At 29.3% G+C, this 20,305-nt stretch overlaps 1 protein-coding gene across 1 annotated transcript in view; it reads left to right on the top strand.

Moving 5' to 3' along the window:
• The window catches only part of LanA (laminin subunit alpha), a 105,486-nt gene extending 85,508 nt beyond the window's left edge, over positions 1-19,978 (top strand). The window contains exons 38-58 of the mRNA XM_014433930.2: positions 1,417-1,562; positions 1,846-1,976; positions 2,155-2,298; positions 2,373-2,560; positions 3,008-3,216; positions 4,484-4,637; positions 4,708-4,885; positions 5,033-5,163; positions 5,248-5,520; positions 7,314-7,518; positions 9,981-10,160; positions 10,292-10,456; positions 10,537-10,853; positions 12,476-12,726; positions 12,801-12,893; positions 14,245-14,376; positions 14,456-14,619; positions 14,903-15,166; positions 15,327-15,474; positions 16,239-16,466; positions 19,643-19,978. Coding sequence (XP_014289416.1) covers positions 1,417-1,562; positions 1,846-1,976; positions 2,155-2,298; positions 2,373-2,560; positions 3,008-3,216; positions 4,484-4,637; positions 4,708-4,885; positions 5,033-5,163; positions 5,248-5,520; positions 7,314-7,518; positions 9,981-10,160; positions 10,292-10,456; positions 10,537-10,853; positions 12,476-12,726; positions 12,801-12,893; positions 14,245-14,376; positions 14,456-14,619; positions 14,903-15,166; positions 15,327-15,474; positions 16,239-16,466; positions 19,643-19,908 — 3,967 coding nt within the window. The 3' untranslated portion in view covers positions 19,909-19,978. The remainder of the gene's footprint in view (positions 1-1,416; positions 1,563-1,845; positions 1,977-2,154; positions 2,299-2,372; positions 2,561-3,007; positions 3,217-4,483; positions 4,638-4,707; positions 4,886-5,032; positions 5,164-5,247; positions 5,521-7,313; positions 7,519-9,980; positions 10,161-10,291; positions 10,457-10,536; positions 10,854-12,475; positions 12,727-12,800; positions 12,894-14,244; positions 14,377-14,455; positions 14,620-14,902; positions 15,167-15,326; positions 15,475-16,238; positions 16,467-19,642) is intronic.
• Positions 19,979-20,305: the final 327 nt, after the last annotated feature.

A 20,305-nucleotide genomic window follows, 5' to 3' on the forward strand; every position in this document is an offset into this window, starting at 1 on the left:
ATATATGATATGTTTTTATTGATATAACTCTCATTTACTTGGTCCTAGAACCAAATTAGTTTCATAAAGTTGAGTAAAAAGGCCCCAGTAGAAAAATAGCAGTCCTAGAACATCTAAGTTAAGTTTGTAAGAAATTAATTATGACTAGCTTTGGAATGTTCATCGATGACTTTTTGAAAATATGATCACCTTAATTTTCCTTATACTTACCTCAGATTCCATATTAGAAAGTGACTGAAGTCCAATTTCATTTGACAAAAATGTATAAAAATATTATCAAATCCATTGAGGAAGCACTTTTATTTCCCTCCTCAGTGTCCTTTTATCTTTAATAGTTGTTTGAAATGTATTTTTTGGTGGGCTTAATTTTTTCCAATTAAAGTTTCTGACAAACCTCTATCACTTAATTTTAGGACTTTATTTTTGACTTCCAGTGTAATTTTATACAGTTTTCAAGAAATCTTACCAGACAGAACATATTTATCACTCATTTTACTTTTTGAATACCTAATTGAAATTATTTCTAACAAGAGCTGATATAAACTGAAGAAATAACATTGTAAAAAAAGGAAAGAAAGAAATTCATGAAAGAATTTTTATAGTAAATATGTAAAATGTTCACTCATATCATTTATTTGGCAGTTTTAAAGGAAACATTAATATTTCCTTTCAACTAATTTTTTTTTAAGTTGACTAGATAATTTTTCTACATCTTCAAACCATTAAAATATTATATAAGAAGATGGTCAGGATTGACCATCTTCTTATATATCAATTTTTACGGTCAACTATATATACATATATACAATATTAAAATATTATATTTTGTTAGCAGTGTAACTTTGAATTAACTGTGATGTAAAATGATTCTTGGTATGAATTGGTTAACAATGTAATTTTGAAATGAAAAATTATATGAGGTAATGTAAAATAGAGACTGCCTGTGTAGTAATAAGATGTTTGTTCTGCCATATGTACCAAAAGCTTTTGCATGAAAAGATTTGAGGAAAATGAAAATTTTTAACACTGTTTGGTGAATTAGTAAGTCATTTGCAATGTTTAACTCAGTTTAAAGTGTCTTGTCAAGGGTTAGAAATTCTTAGAAATGTTTAATCACTTAACTCCTTTTATAAGGTTTCAAAATATGATGGTTCAAAAAAAAAAAAAAAGATTTAAAGAAAGCATGTTAAAATCATCAGTTCTTAAAAAAGTTTGTCTGAATTTTCATTAAAACTTGTTGTTAATTCGTATCTTAATTTCTTGATCAACAAAAGTGCAAAAACATTTTAGTCCTTGTTCCACTGCATATTTTTAATTATGGAAGTCTTTCGTCATGCCATCTTATGTAATATATTTTTTATGTATCAAAATAATTTCTAATATTATTTCTTGTTCAACAATATAATTTTTCTTTAGAGAGCACAACATACCAGAAAAATTCAAAACAATTAAAAATCTGGAAGGAAACGCCAGTAGTACACTTAAAGCAGCAGATGAATTACTGGAAGAAACTAATGAGTTATTGTCACAAGCATCAAATAATCTTTATAGGCAATTTACAAGTAAATACATTTTTAATAACAATGAAAATAATCCAAAATAAAAATTTAACAAAGAAAACTAAGATATAATCTATGTTTTATGTTATGAAAAAAAAAATAGTATTATTAAAGGCTTTTATATTAACAAATAAAGTTTTATACAATTAAATAATACTTAATTATGCTTCACAAATAAGAAATGCATTCTTTGTTCAATTCACCAATTTTCTCTGTTCATGTAGAGTAATAATAAATCCATTGTTTAATATTTACTTATCTACTCTATGTTCATTCATATTTTTAGACAACAAAACTGAATGGGAAGATTTTCTGAGTGATGCTACTAAAAAAATAGATGCCTTGAAATCAGAAATTGATGGTCTAAGGACATACGTTCTAGAAGCAACTAACCATGCAAGAGAATTGGAACACCAGGTTATTCATCTTAACTATCCTATAAATACATTAAGTTGATTTTAGCTTATCCAAAATTATTGAAACAGTTTAAAATTATAGCTGCCTATGGTACGCCAAACAGTACGCTGTTTGTTCAAATATAGTTTATGAGAATTGATATTTATAGCATTTTGACAATTTTTTATTTCCCATTCAGGGTGAAGAACTTAAAAACATTGAAAAAGAACATGAGCATGATACTAATGCTGTTCAAGGTTATAAAACAATTGTTAACACCTTAAGAGAAACCTTAATTACAGCCAATAATGCAAAAATGACTGCAGAGAGTGCTTATGACGAAGTAAGTGTTCCTAAATTGGATATTTCTTGAAACTTTCATTTTCTCATGCTGCTTAATATATAGCTATTAAATAGTCTGAAGGTATTGGAGGCAAGGCGCTTGAATCACGGGATAAATCTACATCTCTTTACAATGATGCTAGGGATACACTAAGTCAGTCACAAATGGAACTTGAGCCAGAGCTTAAGGATGAAAAAAATAAGATTGAAATCCTTCAGAAAAAGAAAGGTGATATTGAGGCTGACATTCAAGAACTTGAAAGGTATTACATTTGTATTCAATTCTAAAAAAATATTAATTTTATCTAAGAAAAGTGGCTTCCTTCTTCTATTTTATATTTATAATTTATTTAAATTTTGATACTGCCAATTATTTTATTTTGTCAAGAATTTTCAAATTAAACTCTCCTATTATATGGTTTTATTAGATGAATTTCAAGCCTTCTGTTAAATTATTTGTACTTTTTCTAAATAAAAAGGTAACCCAAAAATTAATAAGCTTTACTAAAATTAATTTTGAATAGAACAAAATTACTCTCAATTTATTTATAAAATAATCTCTTTATGCATAAGTTAAATAATGTTTCTTTTTAATTCTTACCCTCTTTATTAAGAATCTAAATAAAGTGTTTGCAATAAAATAAGTAGAAACTTCCAAGTTAATTTTTGTAAAGATATTTTGATTTATTGAAGACATTCTTATTTTATAGCAATTTAAATAAAACTATCAACACCCTGGGCCAAACAAATGTTAATATTGGGACTGAACTAGCTGATGAAGCAGTTAAAGGTGCTGAAGAGGTCATAGAAAATATCAAAGGTATTGTAGATGAACTTCCTCAAAAACTAGAAGTTTCTAAAGAAATACAAAGAAACATAAAAGACAGTGAAAACGACATAAGTGGAGCAAACTCAGCTAGTAAGTACTCTAAAATGATTTTTTTTTTAAATTGTTTTCCAGAAACTCATCTCAAATCACTCATCAAGATCAAACTCAACCTAGAAAAACATTTAAATCAGTATGAGATGTGATACTATACCTCCTTGTATTATTTTTTACACATTCAAGTAAACACATATTTTTTCTAAAATCATCTTAGCATAATCAAAATTCGATGATAACTAAACTACAGCCGAATAATATAATATAAAAGCTCACAGTAACTTTTTATAAAATTGAACCTAAATTAAAAAGTAATTTAAAATTGTTGCTGAAAACTTTAGGACACAGCTTATTTTGTTTGATATTAATAATTCATTGGTAATTTTAAAAAATCTGAATACAGTTTGTTAAAATAAATTATTACTAAAGTTGAGAAAGAACGTATGTTATGAGGGGTAATTTGTAATTAAATAGGTAAATGATGCTATTCTGAAATGTTAAGGTAATATTTAAAAATTGTACGATAGCAATTAAATTATGAACTTTAATATGGAAGCAAAGAAGAATATATTAATTTAAATTTTAGATATGGAAATATTAGAATAAGGGTATAGAAGTTACATTGTATGAGAATAATTTTATTGGTAGCCTGATTATAAATTTTAATTCATATGATTCATATATCAAGATCAATACAGGAAAAAATCTGCTCTGAGCATCACCTTGCTCAATGAAAAAAAATTTCTGGAAACACTAAAGGTGTCCTAAAAACTCTAATTGTACTAAAAAAAATGATTGTACTACTCAAGTCATCAAAACTTTATTTCTCAATTCATCATTGAACTCTGAAATTCACCCACAATACTTAACACAGGTTTCTGATTTGTCATCGATGTTGGAATTGGATGAAAATAGTTCTGCCTGAGTTTTTGGTTTGAAATTGCTAAATCTAGTGTTTATTTTTAAAACAGATGTGTCCAATGTGACAATGCTAGACTTTTACTCACAAAAAATATAATGTTATGTATAGCCACAGAAGTTTAACGGATGTATTATGTTTTGAAACATCTGTGGAGCATTTTAAAAATTATGAAAACATGATTAATGATAAAAAAAAAATCCAAATGTCTAAGATATTGGTGTTAGGATGGTGTCAAATCTTAACATTCTGTTGTGTAGTCCATTTGGTTTTGTAATTAAATGTTTAGATATAGGATCCTTAAGATTTATGAAATTCTATTTCTTAATTTATCTAAAAAATTACCAATATGATGTTTCCTAATTACATATTTCATTTAATTAGTTGACAATATATTAAATATATTACCGGATACAAAAGAACTTGCATCTAAATTAAAAGATCGTCCAAGAAAGATGGAAAATGACCATAATAATTTGAAAGATAAGCTAGCTGAACTAGGAAGGCAAATTGAACTAGCAAGAGAGCTAGCAAACAGGTATGTTACCAAAATAAAATTCTTAATACTACTATTAATCATTGTATTATATTAATTTTTTTTCTTGCAGTGTTTCAACTGCAGTTAAATTTGATCGTACAAGTACATTAGAACTGCGCAACCCTCCAGGTCTCCCTGAGCAGGGTGTAAACAATGTTCTGTCATTGTATTTTGCTACTCAAGAAGCAAATGGGCTGTTATTTTTTATAGGAAATGAAGTTGATAAGAAAAAACGGGCAGTTAACACGGTGATTATTATAAAATATTTACAGTATTTAAAACTATGGAATAAACATACTTTTTTCCTGCTATCTTTTAAATATAAAAAGTTCATTCTTAAGGTTACTAGTTAATATTTTTTATAGAAAATAATTAGTGTAAAATCTATTTTAAAGGGTGATTTTATGGTACTTGAGATAGAAAATGAAACTCCTAAGTTGACAGTAGATCTTGGAGATGGTGCAACTACTTTAATCTGTGATATCAAAGTATCTGATGAACAATGGTACTTTGTAAAAGTTGAAAGGTAATAAATATTGTTTTAATATAGGCATTTTGTTGGAGTTGAAGTAACAATGCTATTAAAAGTTTAATCCTCTTTGTTATTCAGAACGGGAAAGAGTTTAACATTGAGTATCACTAGACAGAAGGATGGTTATATGTGTGTCAACAGTGGGGTAATGAAAGGTTCATCAACTATATTAAACTTGGATAAGACATCATCCAAATTTTTTATTGGAGGCATTCCTAACTATTTCAAGAGTCCAACTGATGTTAGCTATTACTCATTTGTGGGTACAATAGAAGAAGTGTATTTTGGTGAATCTGTTATTGGCCTTTGGAATTTCCAGAAGGCTGAAAACATTCAGGCTACATTGGAAAGGTAAATTATTCTATACTTATGTGTATCATGTTTCTGAAATTTTGATTATTAATTTTCCCAATTTTTAAACTAGCATAATTTTTAAGTATTGAAGAGTTTTGGTTCTATAACTTGCACCGAATAGAGCCATAGAGAGAATGCAAAATTTCCAGTTTGGACCACGGAATATGCCTCCCATTGTATATACCTACTTTTCTTGGCTGTTGATCTGAACATTTTGGCTTTCAATGACTTTAATCTCTAAAGTTGTAACACACTCCAGGTCTCCTGCTTGGTTATCACAGCAACTATGTTTTCCAAAACTGACTTCTGTTCATGGGTCCGGTATACTTCTTCCTCTTCTTGGATGAAAGATGGGAAAAATGCATATTCCACTATTTCATTTATGAGCACATTAGAAGTGCAGGATGATTCATTATTTAACTTGAAGGAGGCTTGATAGGAACTGAAGCAAATATTTCCAGTAATCCTAAGTAATGTTATGCCTCTCCTTGTTTGTAGGAAATCCATTCTGCTAAGTTGATAACCAAGCTTATCTTCCAGAAAATATTGCATCCTAGTATTTCTGCCATCTTTCATGAATACATTATCTCCCTTTATTTGCCAATGTTCATCTGGCTCTTCTTATCTTTGTTTCATATCTGGTAGCATTTACACAGCAGAAGATCAATCGGAGGAATAAAGGCAATAAGAGTGAAGCAATGGTTAAGGCATTAGCTTAGCAATCTCAAGTTTGATTAATTGGCCTGGGCAGGTTTTATTTCATGGTAGCCCAAGGAATGAAAACTCAATCTTCCTATTCCGATTAGAATAGGTTGGTGACTAATATGATAACCACTTAGTATGCCAGTGATGGTTAGATAAGGGATAACAAAAAAATTAAAATCCTTAAGGGTATATATCTCTCGGTGTAGTATACTAAAGGTCACCTTGTTGACAAACACCACAAACTATTATCAGATACTAAACTGTAGGCCTACCTTCCTTTACTAGCTCATAACAACTCAGTTACCAAAATATGATGGCTATTTTTCATTCTTCTCTTGAAACTTGAGAACTTACACTATAAGATCTGTTTTTTTGTTTTTTTTTGTCAGCTAGTAGTTAACAGAAGCTATGGCTATCACACTTTTCAAATTCTGAAATATTTTATTGGAAACAATCTCTCAATCTGAAACACGCTTGCTGCCCTAATACATAAGGGTTGAGAGGTTAATAGTTACAAGAAGCCTTGAGCAGCTCTTTCTGGGGTCTCCTAAGTTTGGTATAAAGTGGTTCAACCAAATATGTTTCAATAAGAACTTCCTCGTATTTCAAATTTAGCTGAGAACAAATCTCTTTCCTTCTCACTACAACAGTGATTGTCTTCTTTTACTTCCCATGATTGAGAAGGAGCTCCTGAGTCTTGTGTTTGGGAAATAGCTGGCTTACATTTCCTGGTTGGAATTCAGGGTTACTTTTTTAACTTGCTTTGCTGCCATCACAATTAATGTGACATCATCAGCAAAGCTAACACCTATAGTTTCCTCCAACAGTGATGTGTTAAAAATTCACAGAAGAGGCCATAGACTTAAACCCGGTAGGACACTGCTAGTGGCCTCATATCTTCTTACTATGATGTATGAGGTGTTTATGTGTGTAAAGGGTGTAGTATAACTCTACTTTATTATCAAATGAAATAAGTTTGTATATAATGTGAAACTGATGTAGTTTTCAAGTGATGTGAGTGTAACTTGAATACCTCAACAGTTATTTTTTTAATATTTTCATTATGATAATACATTCATTTTTAGAGGAATCAGGAAACCAGGAGAAGCTGGTTGTCGTTTTAATGGTGATGGATTTATTGCTATTGATAGCCAACCTTACAAACTAGATACTACCACCGAAATAGTTTTAAGATTTAGTACCTATGCTAGTGAAGGATTGTTATTCTTAGCACCTGGGCCATCATCTTTCATTTCAATAGAACTTAGGGAAGGGCGTATTCTTTATCAGGTAAGAATTATCAACTTACGCAGTATTGATATTTAAAGTTTTAGTCTCTTACAAATGCACAGAAAAAAACAATACCATTCCGATTTGAGTCCTATGTTCCTTCCAGATAATTGGTACTAGCTTCATAGTTTTTCACTCAGTCTCTTTTGTGATAATCGACTTTAAAATATCCCATTTCCAGCAATTATTGATGCATAGTAACTTCTTCTCATCCTAAATCCTGACAAAATTCCTGATATCCTATCTGCCTGTAACTCTTACCATTCTTGCCTACGTTCTACAGTTAAATTTGAAATAAGTAATTCCCTACTTTTCCTTGACCTCCTTATCATAAGAAACCCAGGCAACACTATATCCTCAGACTGATACACTGAACTAACTTACTCCATTAGGCCTTTGAATTATCACTCCCAACATCCACATCAACTTAGCCAAAAACGTTATTCACTATTGTCTTCCTCTTTCTCATTCCTGTATACATGAAACTTTTTTTTATCCCCTACCTGGTCCTTTTTGACATATGAGGAGTCAAGTTTTCATTCTGGAGTACAGAATGTAGTATACAAAATAAAAAGCCCCCCATGCTAGATTCGAACTAGCATATTATTATTATTAGCATTAGATAGCTAAGGAGATGCCTGAACTGCGTTTGCTACAAATGGCCTCATTTACATGAAACAACACATATTATATCAAATACCTCCTATTAACTAAGAATTCCACCCCAACTCTCACTAATACAAAAATGGTGCCCCCTCTAAACTAAATCTCTTACTTCCTCTTACATAGGTGAAACAAAAATCTTCCTTAAAGATTGCATCACACAGCATAAATATTCATTCTACCCATGGAACTCAACTGCCTCAAAATACTCCTAGTCCTCAAACTAGTCATTTAATTTTGACAAAACTTCCTTTTCGGATGGATTTTACTAAATATATTTTATTAATATTTTATCAAATATATTGATAAAATATATTAGGTTTTATCAAATATTTTATTCTTATCAGCCACGGTCCTTAACCATGAAAAACTGCCTCTCTTTGAAAGCATTTATATTCTATCAGAATCTTTTTCCATAAATAACAACTGATAACAATAATTTATCCTTAGTATGTTCCCAAACACTAAATGTATTAAAACATCTATAACTTATAAACCATCCACAAATCCCTACTGTTATTGATGTATTGTATTTTATAGAACATAACATATAGCATTATTAGTATCATATTTTATTTATTTTTTTCTTTTCATTATTATTATTTATTTAATTCTCCTGAACTAATCTATTTTTTGTAATACAATTTTTTTAAAATATTATTACTTTTTATTAGCTTAACTGTTTATGTTTACTTATTAAATTTTTTTGTTTTCTAATTTAATTTCGATTTTTATTTATTTATCTTATTGATGAGAAAGAAAACTATATGAAAGATATAATGAAAAGCATGAAAATATGTAAGTAAAATAATAAAATTAAAGAAGTAAAAGAAGATGGCCTCGTGACCTTATATTGTAAACTGTTTTTAGAGTTCTTCTACTGGGTAGTTTCTCTACATCCTGTATCATATCATTGTGTCAAAATAAAACAGTTTAAAAATAGTTTACAATATAAGATCACGAGGCCATCTTCTTTTACTTCTTTAATTTTGTTATTTTACTTACATATTTTCATTATATCTTTCATATAGTTTTTTTCTCATGAATTTAATGTTCTTTTTTTCTTTCATTATTTTCAATTATCCTATATTTGCTTATAATGTCATATTTTATTATTAATTATTGTTCTTAGACTATACATTTTCATCCTATATTATCATTTGTTATGTTTGTGTTATATATATTTTTTAATACTGCTATGGTTGTTATATTGTTTGTACTTAACCCCAATGAAAGCTTAAATTCGGACCTAAACATTAGTTTTCTTCTCTTTCCTGACTGCACCCCCCACCCAATTCCTCCTTATACTACATCAACAGTAAACTAGATCCACACCAATATAATTCTGGTACCAATTGAGTCTCAGTAACCAAATTTGTGTCTTATGTTCCTATTACATAAAGGGAAAAACTTTATCAGTTTCATAATTCTTCACTTTATCTTTTTTGAGATATTCAACTTTAAAATTGTCTTTTCAAATTTTAAGTAGTTTTCAGATTTGAAATTTCTATAGTAAGTAGTACAATGCTAATTCTACTCAAGATAGACATAGCTGTGAATATTTTAAATCATTTTCTTCACAACTTAAATTAAAACAAAAAATGTTGTGAACATCATTACCATAATTCAAGTTTTTCTTTTCTTTTGATCTGCAAATTTATTGAGCTCCACAGATTGGAATAATTAAACTTATGCCTCCATTATCTATAAACAGTAATGCTTTTCACTATATCACTCAAAGTTATTTTTTCAACTATGACAATACTTGATAATGGGCATGTAAATTATTTTTGTTTCAGTTTGATCTTGGAAGTGGACCACTGATGTTATTTACTTCAAAAACATTTAATGATGGAAAATGGCATAGTATTGAAGTTGCTAGAGCTGATAAGAAAGGCAACTTAAAAGTGGATGGCGTAACAGACAAAGATGGTTACATAAATAGTACTGAAGCCCCTGGTGATAATACTGTATTTCAGGTATTAATCTGTTGTCATGTTTTCTGCCCTGATGCTCTCTACAAGCAAAGTTTTTTTTTCCTGGGAATCTCATATTTTAGCAAAATTTTATATATTTTCTGTCTTAAAAAATTATTATTTTTTTTTTTTAGTCTGCTGGAAAACTTTTTATTGGTGGTTTCCCTGGAGAGCATAATATTCTAGAAGTGACAGAAGTAGATTTTGACGGTTGCATTAATAACGTACAGATTGATGGAACAAGTGTTGATCTGAATATTCCAGATGCGATAGGAACTATTCCTGGCTGTCCTCCTAAGGTATCAAGGATTATCTATTGTCTGTATTATATTCAATAGCAAATGTTACATGGTTCCAATTAATCATAATTGTTTTTCAGTTCGCTAGCATAGTTTCTTTTGAGGATGGTGCTAGAGGATATGCACTATTGCCAAACATTAGTGCACAACATGATAATTTGGAACTTATTCTGAGGTTCAAAACTTCTTTTCCAAATGGACTGCTTGCATATGCTGATTTTGGTGAAAATAGTGTCTCTCTTTCTCTTAACGATGGCCACATTATATTCAGAGTTGGGGAATCGGACACAGTAATGACTGAACCAATTTATAATGACAGTAATTGGCATGTAGTTATGGCAACTTTTGAAATTGGTTCAGAGCTTCGACTCTTCATAGATGATCATGAATCTTTCAGGTTAAAAAGCTTTATATATTTCTAAAAATAAAAATGTGTAATACTATAATCTACTTAGTACTAAATATAAAATATTGATTATGCTCTATTTATTTTGATTTTCCTGGAATTATAGGAAAAATATTTTTAATATACCTATTTTTTAATACATATTTTTGTTACCTTGACAAGACTGGTTGTTTTATTCTATTATTACAAAATATATCCATTTGGTATCAATAATTCTTTAATAATTCATATTAAATATTCTTTATGAAGGACAATCTTTCAAATAAATTTTTATTAGAAACTTATTACTAACAATTTAAAAACCACAATTATTCCAAAATGTTTGACATTTAATATGAATTAATAAAGAATCGTTGAGACTACATGGATATATTTTGACATATTTTTTATTAGTTTAATAAAAATCTTCCTCTAATTTTTAATTAAAGCTGTCATGACTTTTATTTTCAGGTAGATCATTATTTTTATACTAGGTGATGAAAAAAATATACTAACCCTGAAGTTCTTTGCAACTATTTTTTTTTTTATGTACTGTCTAAGTCTATAATTACAAAACTCTACAGTCCGAATTTTGATAAAATGAATAAATCAATATTTCGAAGTTCACACTGTTTCCTAATGCATTTATGGACAAATTTGAACTCCTTAGCTCAAATATGATACTCTATAACTTGAGATAAAAATTAAAATAGGATGAACCCTTAGAATCTATTTGTCAAATTTGAATCTCATTTCTTGGTAAAATAAAACCTACATATATTCATATTGACTGATTGCTATACCTGTCCCCTCTGTTAATGCGACCTTACACCAGACACACTATACCCTATCTGGCAGCAAACTTATCCATACAAAATTTAATAATGAACTATGCAAACTCAACAATTAAAGCAGCAGTTATAATAGTACTTCCTGCAATTTTAGCTTGTTTTGTGAACTAGCACTAAAATTTGTCCATGAAAATCTTTTTTGAACCATTGATAATAATTGTTTGTTTGTTTTGATTATGAATATAACAGGCTGTAATCCATTTTTCTAACTTAGTAATTATTTACCCTCAATTATTCAATTATTATTTGACTACTCATTAACACTCAATTACACTGTTGATATTCTTGGGAATATTTGTGTTAATTCTAGCCACTTTAATAAAGATATGAAAACTATAAAATAGATAATTCAAGATTTGGCAAATAATAGGCAATGAGTCATTTGCTATTATTACACTATTGTCCATAACTACCACTATACTCTAAAACTACTGCTTACCATGATTCCATCCAATAAAACCTGTATAGTTATGACATTTGAGCATCTTATCTTAATTTAAAAAGGTTCTAATGAAAAGTTGAGGCCTTCTGACTTGAAATTTTTCTTCAGGATGTGCAAAATGTATACTTATTGGTTGTAGTAGTACACCAATGCCTATTAATGTTATGTTTGTTTTTCAAAAATTAAGAGTATTTCAAATACCTAATTTTAATAAAAATGATAGTTGAATTAAGAACTGTTATACGATTTATATAATTCAATCTATTTTTAATTAAAATTGTTTCAAATTATATTTAGCGACCTGGTATTAAATTCTTTAACAATAAGAATTTATTTTACAGTTCTCTGTCTCCAGCAAAACCAATACGTATGCTCCATGGAAATTTGTATTTTGGCGGAGTACCATCAAAAGTAGATGCTCAAGCTGCCATATCTAAACATTTTTCGGGTTGTATTAGTGATGCAACTTTGAATGGTGTAATAGTTAACTTTGGAAATTTGACTGAAACACCAGAGGCAGTAATTGGAAAATGTATTGAAGGGGCAAGAAAAATACCCATTCATCGCCCTCCACCCTTACCGCCACCAAGAGGTAATTATTATACATTTGTTGATAGTTAAACATGTATTATATCAGGTCCTTATTTTAATATAATACTTTATTAGGTACAAAACCTGTCGATTTAGATGAAATATTTACAACTGTTCCTTCTGTTATTACAACTGAGAAAAAATTTTTCTTTTCACCACCACAAGTTGGTAAGTTCAAAACCTTTCATAGTTCTTTTGGAGGTTAAGTTGCTGTTAGATTTTTGAATTTATCTCTTCATTTGTTATTATTAAAAAATATAACCATTGTGTGACATAAATACTAGGTCATTACTAAAGTCTGTGCATAAAATAAGTTTTATTTAAATTTCACTAGATAGATAGTAACTTTATTTGTTAAAGAAAATTTCTTGTACAAATAATTACCAAGCTTCATACAATACTTAAAGAGTCTGGCACATCTAGTAACATGTTAAAAAAGCAATAATATTTCATAATTAAGGAGCAACTCAAAAATAATAATAATAAGATATAACAATAATAATCAAGAAATGAACTACTTCCTTTTCTAATTTACAAATACTAGTATATACATTGGCATGTATAATGCTATGTTGTTTAATTTATTGGTACTGTAAATATTAGGAATTGTCTCTACGTTTCGCCGGTCAGAAGTTCACATTATATACTGTTACAGATATTTTTCTCTATATTTATTAAATTTTACAAAGTTGAGAAGTATACCATATAAAATGTTTTAGATAAATTGGTTACAATTATTGCAGGGTTATTTGTCTTAGGTGATAAAGTATTATTTTCCGTGTAAAGTTTGATGTTTTCTTGGCTGCTAATTCTTAATAAATTTATATTATGTATATAAAATCTACACATTGAAATTATTCTTAGAAATATAAATCATTTTCAATTACTTTAACCCATCTTTAATCCTTGTTTCGAGACGACAAAATCATTATTCTGATTTGATATCCTTGTTGTTTTTGAAATGACAATCTTTCAAAAGCTGTGCAATTGACTGGAAAAACTATTGCTAGATAATGTAATGTCAGGATTGTAAGGAGGGTGGAGCAATGTTCTAACAAATCCTATTTTGAGAATTTTTTCTTAGAGAACATATGAATGGAGTGTTAATTATATACTTCAGACATAAAGTTTATTTAAATGGTGGCTTATGGTAGCATTTGAAACCTCTATTTGAGACGATAGATTACAACAGAGTAGCTGACAGCGCTAGGAGCCACATTATATTAATAGTTTATCATTTATCTGATCCTTATGTATGGATGTTTTTTACTTACTCTCTATATATTATAATACATAATAGAAGTATCATAATCTTTAAAAATTTTGAATTCTAGTTTTTAATAGAAATTTATGTTTCAAGGTCTTTTAAGTACAAATAACTGAGTCCCACTGAATTTGTCTCTGCATCTATGTGAATAGCTTAGCTTTAAAATAAAGTTATATAATAGAATAGTTGTGTGCTTACCACACCAAATTATTTTATTTTTCAAATGACTAAACTTAAATTCTTACATTTCAGACAATGAAATAATTCCTACTTCACCTACTGCAATGCCTGAAGTATTTAGAAGTGATTACTCACCAAATTGTAAAGTTCCATTATACCCAACAACGTCTGCTGAAGATTCCAATTTCACTGTTTATCATATTGGTAAGTATTGACAAAATAATTTTGAAAGGTATTAGAATTTTTAAATTATAAAAATATCCTTCATTTTTTTTTTTTTCAGGAACTAAGGCTGGCAGCAGGCTTGAGTATTTTATACAAACTAAACTTAGATTAAAATTTGATTTCTCAGTCGACATTAAAACAGGAGCAAGAGAAGGACTGATATTTTATGTTGCCGATCATATGCATGTAGATTTTGTCGCTGTTTATATCAGTGAAGGAAAGGTGAGTTTAAATAATTCCTCTGTTTCAGAGGATTAAAAATCAATTGTTCTGAGTGAATTATTTTTGATTTAAGGCAAAAAAATAAATATGCTATGAATACCTAATAATCTTTAATTTTAGTTGCATATAAACAGTTCCCTAAACATCTATAAGGTGTTTATAGCAGTGACATTTTCTGACTAAATAATAATAATAAATGTTACTTGGAATGAGAATAAACTCTAAAATATGAATAAAATAAAATTAAAAAATATTTTTGATAATTGTTTATCTTTTGTTTAAGGTCAATTTCCGGTTTAATTGTGGCTCTGGACCAGCCCATATTACTTCACAGGTAATGATAAATGATAGAAAATGGCACCATATTAGATTCCAAAAGCAAGGTATTCTAGGAACTTTAACTGTCGACAATGATATTGTGGAAGGAAAATCATTTGGAAATGCAAAAACAATCAATAATGAAGCAACTTACTATCTTGGTGGTTTAGATCCTAGTCCATTCTTGAATTCTAAAGATAAGCTGGACAAAGTACTCACAAATCTTAAGGTTAGTAGCTGTAAAATAATTATTTTAGATTTTAGATTTTTTCTATGTAGTTATATTAAGTTTTATAGTTTCCTTGTGCTCACCAAATCATCAGCATACTTTTTACAATAAATAAATATGTTTATATTGTAATCATTATGATTCATAATGCATATTACAGGGAATCAATAATTCACTGGATGGATGTTTGAAGGACTTTAAGTATAATAACCAGCTGGAAAAACCTCGCAAGAAAATAGGAGTTACTCCATGTGATACACTATATGATAGTATTTATTTCCATCCAGAAGGTGGCTTCGTTAAACTATGTAAATAATACTCTTACATTATTACGTGAAATTATGAAAGATATGATATTATTTTAAAATAAAATACTATATAGTTTTCATAAAAATTATTTCCTTAGTATTAGACTTTTTCATTATCAAGTTTACAGAGCAATTTTGTATACTTTAAACATTATGTAGTTAGTTTTCTTACAAAAAATACATAAATAAATTTTTGTTACTTATAATAATCTAAATATACCTATGGCTTGGAGCAAAACAACTGATGTCCATTTTTAGAGGTTTTTAGTTATTCCTGTGGCACTGTCTGTCAATGATTAAACAGTTACATACAAAAACAAAGCTATCTTAAAAGCCTTTAAGTACTGTTTTTTTTTTTATATCTCAGCAACATGTGTTCATCCTCCTTTCCGAAAACCTTCAGTTTCAGTTTTTCATTTAAATTTTTCTGAATTTGGAATTCGGACACTGATGTTGTTACACCAATCCACAGATATAATCTAAACATCAGCAATATGCAATACTATTATTAGATATGCAGATGCACTTTATTCAATGTCATTCTGAGGTTAAGATTAATTAGATGCTTGTGATTTTGTAACAATTTATTGAGTAGTAAATTATAATCAGGTTTTACTGACTTTATCATAAAGGATATACATTTCATGCAATAGTCTGGTATTTCATATACATTTTTTTTCTTTTTTTATCCGCATTATAGGTCTGATCTAATTTTAATTTTTAAATTAATTTGATATCTAGTTTTTGATTTTTCTTTTGTTTAGATGATCGTTTTAGGATGGGAAAAAGATTTGATATCACCATGGAAATTAAGCCAAGATCTCTTTCTGGCCTTCTGCTGGCTGTACATTCAGCAGATGCTTTTTTTGTTCTTGAGATGGACAATGGTGAAGTAAAGATGACCATTGACATTGGAAGTGGTGATATAACTACAACGTACAAGCCAAACGATCCCTACCTTCTCTGTGATGGAAATTGGCATACGATTTTGTGTATGTTTTTTTTTTTTCTCTTTTCTATTTTATAACTTGAGTATTTTTTTATTTTTTGTAATGTGTGTGTTATTAACTAAAAGTTGGTCACTGATAATCATTGCAATCATTATTTTATGCCAAGTGGGATTAGGCAAGAACATGAGTGAAAACCTGAGACAATTTTTTGACGTGATTTTAGTTCTCTTGAAATAGTCTACACTGTGTGTCCCAATCCTGTGCAGTGACCATCCAATTCCTTACTGCAAGCAGTGTCCGGGCATCATGGGAAATTCCATTCTGTAACCAAACCTGAGGTCTTCCCTTATGATCGGAATTTCTAGAAGAATCTTTGTTGTGATTGTATCTTCATTTGTTCTAGCGGGACATCTAACAAAATTTTAACTCTCTAACTCAAATGAATTTTATTGTTTCCGTATTCTAGTTTTATCCTGTGACATCATTCTTGACCCCTCATGATTCCACTATAAATTGATCACAGCATCTTTCTTTCATGCATTAGTAAAGCTGATTTATCCATGTTGCTCAGTGTCTATGTCTTAGAACAGTTAGGATTGACTAGATTAATGTTTTATAGGACTGTACTTTTGTTGCTATTGGTAACTACAGAAATGATTGTGTAAGCCATAAATACACCTGCTGGATTTTCTGATATAAGACCTCAATATCATTTTCCACATCCACAAGTCAGCCAAGCTATCCAAAGTCGATAACTTTCTCAAATATTTATTTGCCAATTCGGTCTTCTTCGGTCTCCGTCACATTGCACTTCTCTATATTTTTGGTTTCAGATTCGTTTATAACTGAATCCATCCACTAAGCAGCCTCAGCAAGAGCTAGGAACAAAGTGGAGACAGCCTGAAATTATCATCCCTCAATATCAGTATCATCAGCATATCCAAGCGGCTGCACTGTTCCGATAATTATTGTACTACCAATGTGAATGTTTGAACTCCTAATGACTTCCTCTGGGCCGATGTTAAAAATAGGACAGGGTAAGGCATCTCCCTGACAGACACCCTCACCCAAGAAAAATTGCTTGGTGATTCCAGCTTGGATCCTTATATAACACTACATCCTTAAGAGTTTGTTAGATTCTAAGTTCTTCTCGAGCAGTGTAGAGTCCTTTCTGGTTGATGCTGTTATAGGCTCTTTTAAAGTCTATCAATAGAAGATGCTTTTGGATGTTGAATTCTCATTTCTTCTTCAGCATTTGTTGCGAATTGAAGTCCACTGTCCAAGTTAAAAACATTCAAAGAGCTTTCCAGTTTGTGGAAAAATGGACCATTGTTACCACAAGAAGATCGCTGTCATGGATCAACTGTTCATCATATTCAAAGAACAGGACTAAGACGCAGCTAGAGATTTTACTCAGAAAAAAGTTACTTCCATGTTATTTTGTTTTTTTATAAGAGTTGGCTTATCTCATTCATGAGTTTAACATGAAACAAACTCCTCCAATTAAATAGCTATTTTTTCACACACTGCTTTTTAGGTCTCCTCTTATATGATGGTGTATATATATGAAAAGCAGTCAAAATGGCTTTTATTTTTTATAAAACAAAAATAAAAATAAATAAGTGCAACTTATCATCCATGAAGAGTCTAAATAGTTGTTTTGATCCTAGAATGAGGTAAATTAAATGGAATGGGATGATCATCAGTAGGGTCTTGAAATTATTTTATCCACTCCACCCTATTGTGCCAACATCATTCCATATTTCCCTCTAATATAATAGTAAAAGCTAAAACATCTTCATAAATATTAACCCTTCATAAATATATCGTCATATATTCCCATGGACTGCAGCCTATTGAATTAGTTCCTTAAAGTAGGTGTTTGTTTACTTGGTCACTGGTATGCTGGCTCTTTTCCTTCCCACAATAAGTACTCGAAGAAATATGTATCTCTATGATATGGAATTAACTGGAATATATTAATTTAATAATTCTGGATCTCTGTTACTATTAAATTTGTAGTTTTTACTTGATAAAATTTCAAAAATCTGTACAATGGTGACACATATTTTTTAACTCCTTAATCCAGGGGAGGTGTAGTCTTGAGCATTTTAGAACTAACATTATTTAATTCTATCATAAACCTGGGTCCAGATATTATTGAATTATAAGTAATTATGAATTATGTCCAGAAAGAACAGTTGAAATCATTGTCTTATTTTGATAATTGAACATATGGTTGGATGAAGTCGTCATATTATCTTCGACTACCTTCTGTCCACCCAATTCCGGAAGAATAAGAATTGAAAGTTTCAAAAAAGCTTTATCTATTTTATGTCATAGATTTTCGTTTATAATTGTAAATATGTACACTAGCAGAAATTATCTCTTTTCATTTATTATTTTTTAGTTTCATTGTATTTGATTTTTTACCATTTTTTTAAATTTTTATTTACTATCAGAAGTCATCTTATATTTTATTATATGACAAGTGGTTTTATTTTATTTGTTTTATCATTATTTTACATATTCTGTTAATTATTGTTTTTTATTTGTATCTTTTTAAATTCATATTGTATTATTTTATTTTATGACATTTTGTAATTTCATCTCTATTTTGTAATTTACTCTAAGGCTCTAAAGTCTAATTTTGACACCTGTAAATTATTCTAAAGGGATCAATCCCAGAATAAATAAAGATTATTGTTATTATTATTATAAACAAATGAATCTGAAAAAAATAATTAAATATTAATTTATTCCTATTTCAGGCTGAGAAGCTGAATTTTTAACTCCTAAAAATTACTACATTTTTTTCAGTAGTTCATATTTAGTATAGTAACAGGTTACAACTGTTCTGCATTAAAATTATAAAAACATATTTTTTCTTCATTATTAAAATATCAACTTTTCAATTCAAAGCCACCATTGTATCATAGCGCATTTTGATAGATTTAAAACACAGCTATAGTCTGGGATCAGGCTGATGAATGATAAACGAAAGAAAGTATGATGGCAACATATAACTTTTTATCTTTGATAGGACAAATGTTTGACAGGTGTATATCATAATATGGAATCTACATCATTGTTCAAAATTTTCTTCAAACAAAAAAATGATACAAAAATAGAAAATAGATTTACTGACTTACTATAAATTCTATGCCCAGATTCTTAATCTTTATCACTGACAATTTTTATTTTAAATCTGATTTCAGGTGTTAAAGCAATGAATGTACTCACATTAGGTGTCGATGGAATTTTCTCAGAGCCTAAAATTGGAAAACAGCCCAAGATGCACGCAGATACAAAACATGTTCTGTATCTTGGTGGGCATCCTAAACTCTCAAAGAACTTGAAGGGTATTAATTCCAAGGCTAATTTTATAGGCTGCATTAAGAATGTAATGATCAAAAAACATAAGGAAAGGCTAGATGCCAGTAATATATATGGTAATGCTACAGGAGGAGTTTGTCCTGACTGATAGTTATTAGTGATCATTAATTATGTTTTTTTTATTGTTTTCTTTTTTATAATAAATTATGATTGTTTAATACTGTAACTTTTTTTTCTCAACCTATTACTTCTATTGATGTTTTGCAAAATCATTAACGTCAGTCATATGTCATTGGTGAGGAATGAGGCATGTGCCTTAGTTTATTAATCTAATAGTGGTGTCAACAGTGATGGCATATGTTTGCCTGGATGCTCACTAGGAATAGGGAGGGTGAGTACATGATCTGAGCGTGTACTGAGTTCATAAAATCTTAGGGATCTACAGAGAAATGAAAACCTTTTAACATTAATAATCATTCTTTTTGGCCAACTGACTACCACAACTCATAATGATTCATGTGTTTGTTATTGCAAATCACAATTTT

The sequence above is a fragment of the Halyomorpha halys genome, unplaced genomic scaffold (assembly GCF_000696795.3).
Source record: "Halyomorpha halys isolate HHAL.00 unplaced genomic scaffold, Hhal_1.1 Scaffold45.1, whole genome shotgun sequence".
NCBI classification, from domain to species: Eukaryota; Metazoa; Arthropoda; class Insecta; order Hemiptera; family Pentatomidae; genus Halyomorpha; species Halyomorpha halys.